The sequence below is a fragment of the Palaemon carinicauda genome, chromosome 24, assembly GCF_036898095.1.
Source record: "Palaemon carinicauda isolate YSFRI2023 chromosome 24, ASM3689809v2, whole genome shotgun sequence".
Taxonomy (NCBI): Eukaryota; Metazoa; Arthropoda; class Malacostraca; order Decapoda; family Palaemonidae; genus Palaemon; species Palaemon carinicauda.
In genome coordinates this window covers 55,547,118-55,559,938 of record NC_090748.1, presented here as the reverse complement: position 1 = coordinate 55,559,938, position 12,821 = coordinate 55,547,118, and the positions used below count along the sequence as shown (strand labels likewise).

The 12,821-nt window shown below is 37.5% G+C and overlaps 1 protein-coding gene across 1 annotated transcript in view; it reads right to left on the bottom strand.

Moving 5' to 3' along the window:
- BckdhB (Branched chain keto acid dehydrogenase E1 subunit beta) overlaps positions 1–12,821 on the bottom strand; it is a 541,868-nt gene that overhangs the window by 87,962 nt on the left and 441,085 nt on the right. Inside the window, exons 6-7 of the mRNA XM_068348129.1 lie at positions 8,195–8,340; positions 7,865–7,951 (exon numbers count right to left, since the gene is read on the bottom strand). Coding sequence (XP_068204230.1) covers positions 7,865–7,951; positions 8,195–8,340 — 233 coding nt within the window. The remainder of the gene's footprint in view (positions 1–7,864; positions 7,952–8,194; positions 8,341–12,821) is intronic.

Below are 12,821 nucleotides of genomic sequence, written 5' to 3'. Positions count from 1 at the left end.
GGGATGAGCACTAGTAGCAGGGTCGGGAGTCACCACTACAGGGGAAGGAATAGGTTGAGGGGCATGGGGAGAGGAAAAATCAAAAGAGCGAGACGAACTCCTCCTGATCCTATCCTTCTCTAGCCTACGTGCATTCTTAAGGAATTCATTAAAATCGAATTCCGAAAGCCCAGCGCATTCCTCACATCGATCTTCCAATTGACAGGATTTACCCCTACAATTGGAACAAACGGTGTGAGGATCTATAGAGGCCTTCGGAAGACGCCTAGAACAGTACCTAGCGCTACACTGCCTGTACTTAGGGACTTGAGAATGGTCAGACATCTTGAATTAGCCAAGGGGGGAATCCAAAATCTATCAAAGTCGTCAACAATTAATCCAAAACTAATCAAAAAAGCTTGATAAGGTAATGATAATAACTCCTGTACAGCGAAAGCTAATATCTAGAGAGAATACATCACCAAAAAGCGTGAAATCAACTCCAGAAACAACAGCGTATCAAGTAGGTCTTGCCGGTGGCACGACAGAGAGAAAATTGGTTCTTGTTGACAAGAAGTACCTGAGTACCTACTCGACAGATGGCGCTGTTGTTGTACACCCCCACCTGTATAGCGATCGCTGGCGTATCCCGACCGTAGATTTTTTCTGTCGGGCAACAGAGTTGCAGCTACATGATCATCGGGTAAGATTAATATTGAAAAATAGGGAATTGCAGATTTGGTGAAAGATCCTACAAGCATCCAGATATGCCATAATTATGAAATATATGGTAAATGTGCGTATTTAGACGAATATGGAGACGAATGCAGAGATCTCCATCCAAAATTATGAAAACCTAAAAGAAGGAAAAGATGCAAATTCAACAAAAAATGTTGATATATGCATCCTGCAACCATGAATGAAAGTAAGAAAACTCAGCAAAAAGTAAAATGAAAGCAGAAATGAAACAAAAAAAACAAGCCGAGTATATACCGCGCTATGCAAAAAAGGCCCCAAAATATGATGCCTTTCTACCCAAATATGTACAATTAGACCCCAACTCCAAAGAATGCATCTATAATGTCAGGGGTTGGTGCAGATATGGGGATAATTGCAGGTATACACACAAAAATGAATATGAAAGAGAAAGAGCAAATATAAAAGAAAAGATGGATTTTTTAATGGCAGAATTCCTGGGAATGAAGAAAAGAACATCATATCAGAACAGGAAGGAAGCATGGGAGAATCCATATTCTTACCAATATTAAATAATGGGGATGAGTCACAAGTAACTCTAAAAGGAAAATAGAGTTCTTAGAAGAACTACCCCAAACTGAAATAAAATAGATATATCAAATATAAGTGAAACATGGTATTCCAAAGAGACTGGCAGTGATGACCAGATAAAGGGTTTCCAAACATATAGATCAGACAGAACAAATAGGAATCAAGGGGGAACCATAATATATGGAAGAGACATAAATCAAGGAAAAGTCTGTGAAAAATACAGCAACATATAAAAATTGATTGCGGTAGAATTTTAATTAGAAAAACTAGTGAATATTGTAGTTTACAGACCCCCAAATACTAAGGAGTTTGACATAATAATAGAAAAAATAGATGATATATGTAGAAACCATAAAGACTGGAATATACTCCTATCCGGAGATTTTAACTTTCCCTTCATGGATTGGAAAGAACGGATAGAAGAAAATGGTTGTATATATACATATAAAAAAGAGAGTAATAGTAGCGCAGAAGATAAGAGGCAATTTGAAAAGCTTCAAGATATGCTATTAGAACATAATATGCAATAAATAAACCTTATTCCAACAAGAAAGGAAAATGTCCCAGATTTAGTATTTGTGAATAAGGTGAATTATGTTAAAGAAATAATAGTGTATAACACAGGAATTTCAGACCACAATGTCATAGAATTAATAGTCCATTCCAAAGCAAGTGATCACAGAGATAATCAAAGCACAAAGCGATGGGAAAGATATGGGAAATATAATTTTTATAGTAAGAATATAAAATGGTCAGAAATAAATGAAAAACTGAACAAAGAATGGAAAAATGTATTCGTAAGTGATAATATACAAGTAAATACGGATATACTGTACAAAATACTGGAGAAAATTGTTGAAAAATATGTACTGAAAAAAGACCAATAAACATCAGACATGCATAACAAAATACTGGAGAAAATTGTTGAAAAATATGTACCGAAAAAAGACCAATAAACATCAGACATGCATAACAAGAGACAGAAGGATCTTATTTCAGAAAATTAAAAAGTGGAAGAAAAATCTTGCAAAAGAAAAAAATGTATGGAAAATGATGGAAATAAAAAGTAAAATAGAAAATGCAGAACTAAAGATTATACAATTGAAAGAAAATTAAAAAGGGACTTAGAAGAAAGGACTCTTCAAAATATAAAAAATACCCCAAAGTACTTTACTCCTATGCAAAAAAGATGAATAAAGGGAGATTAGAAATAGGCCCTCTAAGAATTGAAGGACGGATAACGTATAAAAAAAGCAAATATGCAACATATCAGCAGAAAAATATAAGAGTGAGTTCACGCCAAGAATTTTGAATGAGAATAATGAAACAGAAATGAGAGAAGAAAGTAGTGAATATCTAACGGATATAGATATTAATGAAGCAGATATTGTCAAGGCTATAAGCGAAATTAAAAATGGATCAGCAGCTGGACCAGATAGAGTTCCAGCGATTTTGTTAAAAAAAAACTGTACCCACTATCGCGAAGCCGCTTGCAATACTGCTAAGACAAAGTGTAGATATGAGCGAGATAAATGTTAAACATAAATTAGCTTATATACTGTAAACTCTATTTTCAAAAGTGGATGAAGACTAGAGGCAAGCAATTATAGACCTGTTAGTTTAACATCACATATTATGAAAGTGTATGAGAGGGTAATAAAAAAGAAAATAACAAATCATTTGGTTAAAAATAATTTGTTTAATATAGGTCAACACGGTTTTGTGCCAGGAAAAAGTACACAAACCCAACTGATAGCACACTATGAAAACATACAAAAATATGATAAATGAAAAAGACACAGATGTGATCTATCTAGATTTTGCAAAAGCCTTTGACAAGGTAGACCATAATATATTAGAGAAAAAATGAGAGAGCATAATATTGTGGGAAAGATAGGAAAATGGGTAAAAGAATTCCTGCAAAACAGAAAACAAATAGTGGTTGCAAATGACAAGAAATCAGATGAAGATCAGGTAATATCTGGCGTGCCACAGGGTACGGTATTAGCTGCACTGCTGTTTGTTATTATGATCTCAGACATAGACTGTGATGTTAAAAACTCTGTAGTGAGAAGTTTCGCAGATGACAAAAGAATAAGTAGAGAAATTACTTGTGATGAAGATAGGAACTCACTACAAAGAGATCTAAACAAAATATAAGATTGGGGGGAGATAAATAGGATGGTATTTAACTCTGATAAATTCGAATCAATAAATTATGGAAACAGAAGGAATGGTATATGCATACAAGGGACCTAATAACAAAATAATCACAAACAAAGAAGCAATTAAAGATCTTGGTGTAATGTTAAATAGGAATATGTTATGCAACGACCAAATAGCAACACTGTTGGCTAAATGTAAAGCAAAAATGGGAATGCTATTCAGACACTTTAAAACAAGAAAAGCTGAACACATGATTATGCTTTACAAAACGTAGTACACTCGAGTACTGCAATGTGATATGGCATCCACACTACCAAAAGGATATTGCACAAATAGAGAGTGTACAAAGGTCCTATACTGCTAGAATAGAAGAAGTTAAGGACCTTGACTTCTGGGAAAGACTGCAATTTTTAAAACTATACAGTCTAGAAAGGAGAAGAGAACGCTACATGATAATACAAGTATGGAAGCAAATAAAAGGAATTACTGAAAACATCATGGAGCTAAAAATATCAGAAAGAGCAAGCCAAGGTAGATTAATAGTGCCAAAAACTAAACCAGGAAAACTTAAAAAGGCGCACAAGACATTAATCTACTACGCACCAGCATCGATAATGCAGCGACTATTTAATGCGCTGCCAGCTCATCTAAGAAACATATCAGGAGTGAACGTAGATGCGTTTAAGAATAAGCTCAATAAATACCCAAGATGCATCCCACACTATCCAAGACTGGAAGATACAAAATACTACAGAAGATGCATTAGCAACTCTCTGGTGGATATACGAGGTGCCTCACACTGAGGGACCTGGGGGAACCCAAACATCTCTCTCTCTCCCCCAAGAGATTATAGAACTAGAAGAGATAATCCACATTTTTTACAAAATGTTCCGAAAGACAGCAAACTAAAGAAAGGCACCACAAGAATGTAAACTAGGCAATGTTCTTCCAATCTACAAGAAGGAACCAAAAGTAGAACCTGGTAACTACAGACCTGTGTGTCTAGCTTTAGTACCTTGCAAAATATTTTAATCAATTATAATAGATCGAATAGTAGAATAGATAGAGAAAAACAATCTTTGGATAGGCACCCAACATGGTTTGAGACAAAAGAGATCATGTGACAAATCTTTTGGAATATTTCCACAACATGTTTAGCATTTATGACAAAAGCCGGGCAATAGATATCATATACCTGAATTTACAAAAGGCTTTTAACAAATTTCCTAATAAAAAGTCAATGGTCCAAATTAGAGCACTAGGCATCATTGACGAGCCAGCTGAATGGATCAAAGATTGGCTAACAAACAGAGAACAAAAAGTTGTAATCAATGGAGAAGCTCAGAGTGGGCAGCTGTTACAAGCGGAGTACCGCAAGAATTCGTCCTTAGCTCATTGCTATTTTTTTATCTACATTAACGACACATATTTAGAAAAGCTAAATTTGCTGTTGACACTAAACTAGGCATAAATGCTACGAACTCGGATGTAGAAGCCTCAAAAAAGGAATTTATGAAGCCAGGCGAATGGTCCAGAAAAGGGCAAATGCCTTTCAACTGCGGGAGATGTAAAGTCATACATATATTATTATTATTATTATTACTTACTAAGCTACAACCCTAGTTGGAAAAGCAGTATGCTATAAGCCCAGGGGTTCCAACAGGGAAAATAGCTCAGTGCGGAAAGGAAAAAAGGAAAATAAAATATTCTAAGAAGAGTAACAACAATAAATATCTCCTATATAAACTATAAAAACTTTAACAAAACAAGAGGAAGAGAAATAAGATAGGAGAGTGTGCTCGAGTGTACCCTCAAGCAAGAGAACTCTAACCCAAGACAGTGAAAGGCCATGGTACAGAGGCTATGGCACTACCCAAGACTAGAGAACAGTGGTTTGATTTTGGAGTGTCCTTCTCCTAGAAGAGCTGCTTACCATAGCTAAAGAGTCTCTTCTACCCTTACCAAGAGGAAAGTGGCACTGAACAATTACAGTGCAGTAACCCCTTGGGTGATGAAGAATTGTTTGGTAATCTGTGTTGTCAGGTGTATGAGGATAGAGGAGAATATGTAAAGAATATGCCAGACTATTCAGTGTGTATGTAGGCAAAGGGAAAATGAACCGTAACCAGAGAGGAGGATCCAATGTAGTACTGTCTGGCCAGTCAAAAGACCCCATAACTCTCTAGCGGTAGTATCTCAACGGGTGGCTGGTGCTCTGGCCAACCTAGTAAACCCTAATCAGATTACTCACTGCTGGGTAATGATACAGAAAGTGTGGACCAGGAGGAAGATCTCAGTATTATTATCAGCAAGGATCTGAAGTTCACTAAACAGAGCATAAAATCTGAAAAGAAAATACAAAAACCAATAGGTTACATAAAGAGACAATTCAAATACAGAAACAAGGACACTGCACTACAGCTGTACACATGACTAGTAAGACCCCATCTAAATACGGAGTACAATTCTGGGCTTCAAGTAATGTATTCAGAATGATATAGATAGACTTGGAGCAGTACAAACTACGGCCACCAAACTAGTTCCAACACTAAGGCAATTTGGATAGATGGAGGATGGAAAGTTTGAACTTACTTGATCTACAAACTCAACAACTAAGGGGATAGTTAATGGAGGCATTCAAAATTCTTAAAGGAATAACAAATGTAGATTACAACAACCTATTCACGCTTAGCACAAATCAGTCCAGAGGTAACAGATACAAACTGGAATTGAAAAGATACAACACAACTCAATGTGGCAATTTCTTTACATACAAAATAGAAAATACTTGGAATAGACTTCCAGCGGATGTAGAGAACAGTAACATTGTCAATGAGTTCAAGAATAAGTTAGACAAGATCATAAGAACGCTCTAAATGCTTAAACTAAATTTGTGTGTGCATGCGCGAGCCAAAAATAGCCGTTTTTTTGTCACCAGTAGATGTTTTGATTTATCGTATTCCTAACACTAATTATACATTATTGTAGATTTCTTCTGTCAAAAAACAAACAGATATTTTCTTTACCTTTCTGTATAACAGCTATCTATCGTGGAATTATTAAACAATCACATAATCACTTAACTTTGAATATGAGGTTATTTTACTCATTCAATCACAGTGGTTTACTATTACTTAAATATAAAGTTGGTTTACACATTCAATCACAGTGCATTACTATGATGTAGAGTAAAATAATATGACAAAACAAAATTATAAAAAATTTCTATAATCAATCCACAATGAATAGCTTTCTTCTCAGAAAAAGTACATGAAAGTTCTGTGCCTTTTTATTCAGAGTGAAGTACAATTAAAAAAGAAAACTAGCAAAATTTAATCTGTGATCAGCAGTAAGACAAATAGACAAGGAAATACTGTATACATTATCACAGAATAAACGTGAATGTATATTAGATGGTGATAAATCTCATCTGCAGCTATGGAGGGGGGATCCGATGCCTCCTAGCGATGGTGTTAAAACTAAATTCTACCTATGCATACAATTGTCAAAAAATAGCGAACCTTCACATGAAACAGTCATCGGCAAGAAACTTTAATTATGCATTCCCATTCTAGTTCCATATAAAAACCTTGTAATTTAATTCTTCTTACAGAAGTCATTGTATCAAATTAGACCAAGCAAATTTTTCAAACATCAAATACTGTCTTTCCCATTTGCTTGCCCTTAATACAATAAGTGCCTTGCTTCAGTAATAGAGTTACAGTACTAGCACCTACATTAACATCCAAATAGCAATTACAAACGAAGGCACCCCAATTCATAGTTAAATCAAAATCCCCATGAAAGCATTCAATTTGCTAAGGAGGCAATTCCAAATAACCACCATTAAAGTTGTTATAAAATAGTTAACCAGTGGTTGATAAAGAACACCCTGTTTAACATGTTATATCCTACTTCAGTTCTTGGCTACTTTAGCTTTAAAACCTGGGTTTGACGAATGATGTTACTTTACATGTTTGAACACTCATAAAGAAAAAAATTATAGCTTCCAATATATTTTGGAAACTCCTGGAGCAGCAATTATAGGATAATCATCACTTAATAAAGTGATTTAAGAGAATGATTAGTTTAGGTAAGGACAAACTTTACCTCGAGTTTCCAATTAGTCACTAGATATTGCCTTGGTGGGTGGAAAGCGTGACCTTGAAGGGCAAAATGAGACATTTTAAGTTTATCTGTGGTAACGTAACTTTTGAGTTGATTTCGAGAACAAAGCAATATGAAAATCAAAGGAGGTTTATAGAAATACTATGTAACTTCACAATGCAATCATCAAACATATTGATTATGAATCTTTTATCACACAACATGAAAGTATGAAATCAAAATTCTTTTTTCAATACAGTAGCTCTTTAATGTCTTTAAAGCGGTTTCACTAAACTGAAATGTAAAAAGAACACATCAATCCTACCTGAACAGCAGCAGCAACCTCAGCTCCAAACCCATTGGTAACTGGTGCTTCATGAGCTATAAGCAGACGACCTGTTTTCTTAACACTCTGAGGGGGTCATAAAAATGAATGTCAGTGATATTATGAAAATTAGTACCCTTCACCCAGATCCATCCCGACCAAGATAAAAAACTAGTAATTATAATTCAGCTTCATTTTTATTGTTAGGGGTACTAAAGATAATTACAGATACAGTAATACTAAGCAATTTACACTCATTTGTATTGGTTTATTTATACAAAGAATATTCTTCAGAAACTTCTATACTATGACACTAAATTCAAGACTTACTTCAAATACTGTTTGTCTATCCCATGGGAGAATAGTGACAAGATCAATTACTTCACACGACACATTCAAATCCTGACGGGCCATCTGTGCAACCTCCCGCAAGACATGTACCTGAGTTCCCCATCCAAGTAGTGTAACATCCTCACCTAAAGAAATTGAATTACAGTAAAACTATCAAATTAAATGATTAAAGAAAAGAGATAATTCTAAAATCTCTTTAACCAAACAGAAAAGATAAAATATTGAAATTGCCATTACCTAATAATAACTTGACTGTATAATCCCTCACTTTAAGACGAAATTATGACAAACTTGGAAATACTTTGTATTTTTCCTAATGATACAAACCTTTAGCTATTTATAGGAGATATTTCTTTCAGTGAAGCTGAAAAGACAAGCCATCAGAATATAGTTAGGGTTAACCACCCATCCCGCTAGTTAGCAGGGGGAGGGTAGTAACTAACCCCCTCACTCACACACCTGTGACTGTACTTTATTTTGCTTGTTGGTAGGACTTCAAGGGGACATGGGTTGGCCGGCAAATCTGTATAAATAGCTAAAGTTTTGTATCGTTAGAAAAATACAAATTATTTCCAAATTTGCCGTTTGTTCTGTAACTGGAATACAAATCTACATTATTTATAGGGGTAAGAGAGGATAATGCTCGAGTGCTTGATCGAGGATTGAAACAGATAGACAAGAGTGAACATGAATGGGAGGTAAATCAGTTGTTGTTTGTGGATGATACTGTACTGATTGCAGACTCGGAAGAGAAGCTTGGTCAATTATTGACAGAGTTTGGAAGGGTATGTGAGAGAAGGAAGTTGAGAGCTAATGTGGGTAAGAGTAAGGTTATGAAATGCAAAAGAAGGGAGGGTGGTGCAAGGTTGAATGGAGTTACTTGAGAAAGTAGATCAGTTCAAGTACTTGGGGTCTGTTGTTGCAGCAAATGGTGGAGTGGAAGCAGATGTACGTCAGAGTGAATGAAGGATGCAGTGTTGGGGGCAGTTAAGGGAGTGGTAAAGAATAGAGGGTTAGGCATGAATGTAAAGAGAGTTCTGTATGAAAATGATATTTTCATAATAAAATAAATTTTTGAACATACTTACCCGCTGGTTATATATAATAGCTTTATTCTTCTGTCCGGCAGAAATTCAAAACTCGCAGCAATCGCATAATTATGTCAGGTATACACTAGCGCCACCACAGAGTTAGGTCGAACTATCCCTCCTAGTATCAGATTTTCCATGCCCATAGGTCTCTAGAGGGGAGGAAGGGGGGGATTTTAAGCTATATAACCAGCGGGTAAGTATGTTCAAAAATTTATTTTATGAAAATATAATTTTCAAACATTTAACCTTACCCGCTGGTTATATATAATAGCTGATTGATACCCTTGGTGGCGGGTCAGAGACAGCAACATTAATGGAATTTCACTTAAAAGTCTAAAACAAAACTTAGCTTAAGAGTTCGTACCTATTAAGGAAGTCGACTTCAATGGTTCTCTGCATTAATACGTCTGCTGTCCTTTGAGAACCAGCGATCCACCCAGGGGGCTGAAGAACTCTAGGAGCTGTCAAAAGGTGAATTACCTCTATGCTGACAGGACCTCAACTAATACCCTTGTTCTGGGCGCTCTCAAGGAACAAATGACTACCTGACTAAGTCAAAGATTGCGGAAGATTGTCTAACAATTTCCTCCAATCATAAAAATATGTACAAGTTCCAAGAGGGGAAAAGGGTACTAGGGATTAAAGGAGTGTAGTGGTAGATCCTTTACCTACTACTGCATTCGCTGCTACGAATGGACCCAAAGTGTAGCAGTCCTCATAAAGAGTTCGGACACGTTTTAAATAAAGTGATGCGAATACAGATTTACTTCTCCAAAACGTTGTATTCATCATACTTTGCAGAGAACGATTTTGTTTGAAAGCCACAGACGTTGCCACAGCTTCAACTTCATGAGTCTTAACTTTCAGGAGCTTAAGGTCTGCCTCACCACAGTGTGTGAGAGCTTCTTTAATCAAAAAAGTCTTATGAAATATGATAAGGCATTTTTAGACAGGAAAAAACAGGCTTTTTGACTGTACACCAAAGAGCTTCTGAATTGCCTCTTAAACCTTTAGTCCTGTTTAAACAGAACTTTAGTGCTCTAACAGGACTTTATCCAGCTTCTCACCCACCAAATCAGAGAGGTTAGCAATTTCGAAAGATTTTGATCATGGGTGAGAAGGACGTTCGTTCTTGGCTAGAAATTCAAGCTGCAGGGAGCATGTAGCTCTGCTGTTTCTAAAGCCAATGTTTTTGCTAAAAGCATGAACTTCACTGACCCTTTTTGCTGTTGCTAAGCTTACTAAAAATAAAGTTTTTAAAGTAAGATCTTTAAAAGAAGCAGAATTCAAAGGTTCGAATCTGTCACTCATAAGAAATTTTAAAACCACGTCTAAATTCCAGGCTGGTGAATCCTGTTGACGTTTTTTAGAGGTTTCAAAGGATCTAAGGAGATTCTGAAGGTCCTTGTTATTCGAGAGGTCTAAATGTCTATGCCTGAAGACTGCTGCTAACATACTCCTGTACCCTTTAATGGATGAGGAGGAGAAATTGTGCCTTCTTCTAAGCTCTAAAAAGAAAAATGCAATTTGAGCTATGGAGGTATTGGATGAAAAAACTGAGTTAGTTTTACACCATGCTCTAAAAACTTCCCACTTGGATTGGTAGACCCTGAAAGTAGAAGTTCTTCTTGCTCTAGCAATAGCTTTGGCTGCTTCCTTCGAAATTCCTCTAAATCTTGCGAGTTTTTCGATAGTCTGAAGGCAGTCAGACGTAGAGCTTGGAGGTTTAGATGGTTTCTTGCCAAGTGGGGTTTTCTGAGAAGATCTATTCTCAATGGCAAGCTTCTTGGAACATCCACCATCCATTCCAGTACCTCTGTGAACCAACGCCTTGATGGCCAGAAGGGGGCTATTAACATCAATCTGGTTCCCTCGTGAGACACAAATTTTTTAGTACTGTACTTTGTACAGCACTTTGAATGGAGGGAAAGCGTACACATCTAGGTGTGACCAGTCCATCAAGAACGCGTCTATGTGTGACGCATCGAGATCCGAAACTGGGGAGGAATAATTCTCTAGTCTTCTGGTTTTTGAAGTTGCGAATGGATCTATGAGAGGGCGGCCCCAAATCCGCCAAAGTTTCTTGCATACATCTAGATGCAGTGTCCACTCTGTGGAGAGAACTTGACTCCTCCTGCTGAGGCTGTCTGCCCTCACATTGTTTTCCCCTTGAATGAATCTTGTCAAAAGGGATATCTTTCTTTGATGTGCCTAAACGAGAAGAGGTTTTGCTATCTCGCGAAGAGGCCTCCAATGCGTTCCCCCTTGTTTCGCTATGTAGGCCAAAGCTGTGGTATTGTCTGCATTGATTTGTATTACTTTGTTCAGTACTAGCTTCTAGAACCCCTTGAGAGCCAACAGGACTATTAACCGCTCCTTTTGATTGATGTGGAGACTTTGCTGTTGTTTTGTCCACAGACCCGAAATCTCTAAATTTCCTAGTGTTGCTCCCCACCACGAGTCCGAGGCGTTGGAAAACAACACAAGGTCTGGGCTCCTTTGTTCCAAAGAGAGACCTTCTTGGAGCCTGTATATGTTGTTTCACCAACGAAGGCACTCTTTTATTGGTTCCGTAAGAGGAATGCTCTCCTTGTCGAGGCAGTCCTCTTTCCTCCAATGGCAATTGAGATGGAACTGAAGGGGTCGTAAATTTAGTTTCCCCTGACATACAAATTGTTCTGGTGAAGAGAGGGTTCCCAGGACTCATCCATTCCCTCACTGAACAAAACTCCTTCTTTAGAAAGGCACAAAGCCTTAGGAGAGCTAGCTGTATTGTTGCAGGTGATGGAAAAACCCGAAAAGTCAGACTGAATCCCCATCCCTAAATAAAGAATCTTCTGGGAAGGGATCAATTGAGACTTCTCTGAATTCACCAGAAGTCCTAGCTCCTCTGACAGACTCATTGCCAGACGCAAATCCTTCAGACAGCGATTGAGTGAGGGGGCTCTTAGTAGCCAATCGTCCAAGTACAAGGAGGCTCTGATGCCTCTTGAGTGGAGCATGCTTGCCATATTCATTATGATCTTTGTGAAGACTAGAGGGGCGGTGGTGAGGCCGAAGCCTAAGGCCCGAAACCGGAATACTTCTTTCCAGAGGTCAAAGGATAGGATACAACGATATGTCCTAACAAACGCACCCTCTATTTGAGGGGTGGTGCATAACCCGAAACAAAGAACTCAAAACTGGACAACTTCCTCCCATAAACAAACCTTCTGGTAGCTTGAAGAAGTTCAGATGGATGAGGAAGTAGAAGTAAGCATCCTGAAGATCTAAAGAGATCATCTAGTGGACCTTTTTTACTGCTGCAAGCAAAGTCTTATGAGTCTCCATAGAGGTTTTGTCCTCTGGACGTAGCTTGAACCGTATGTGACTGACGTTGGACGTCACGGTTTGTTTGACGTTCGACGTCACGAGCTTGTTGCTCGACGTCACATTCAGCTTGACGCCCGATGTCCCGTTCAGCTTGACGCCCAATGTCGCACTTGGCTGCCTAGCGATCGTCGCCGCGCTTGGAA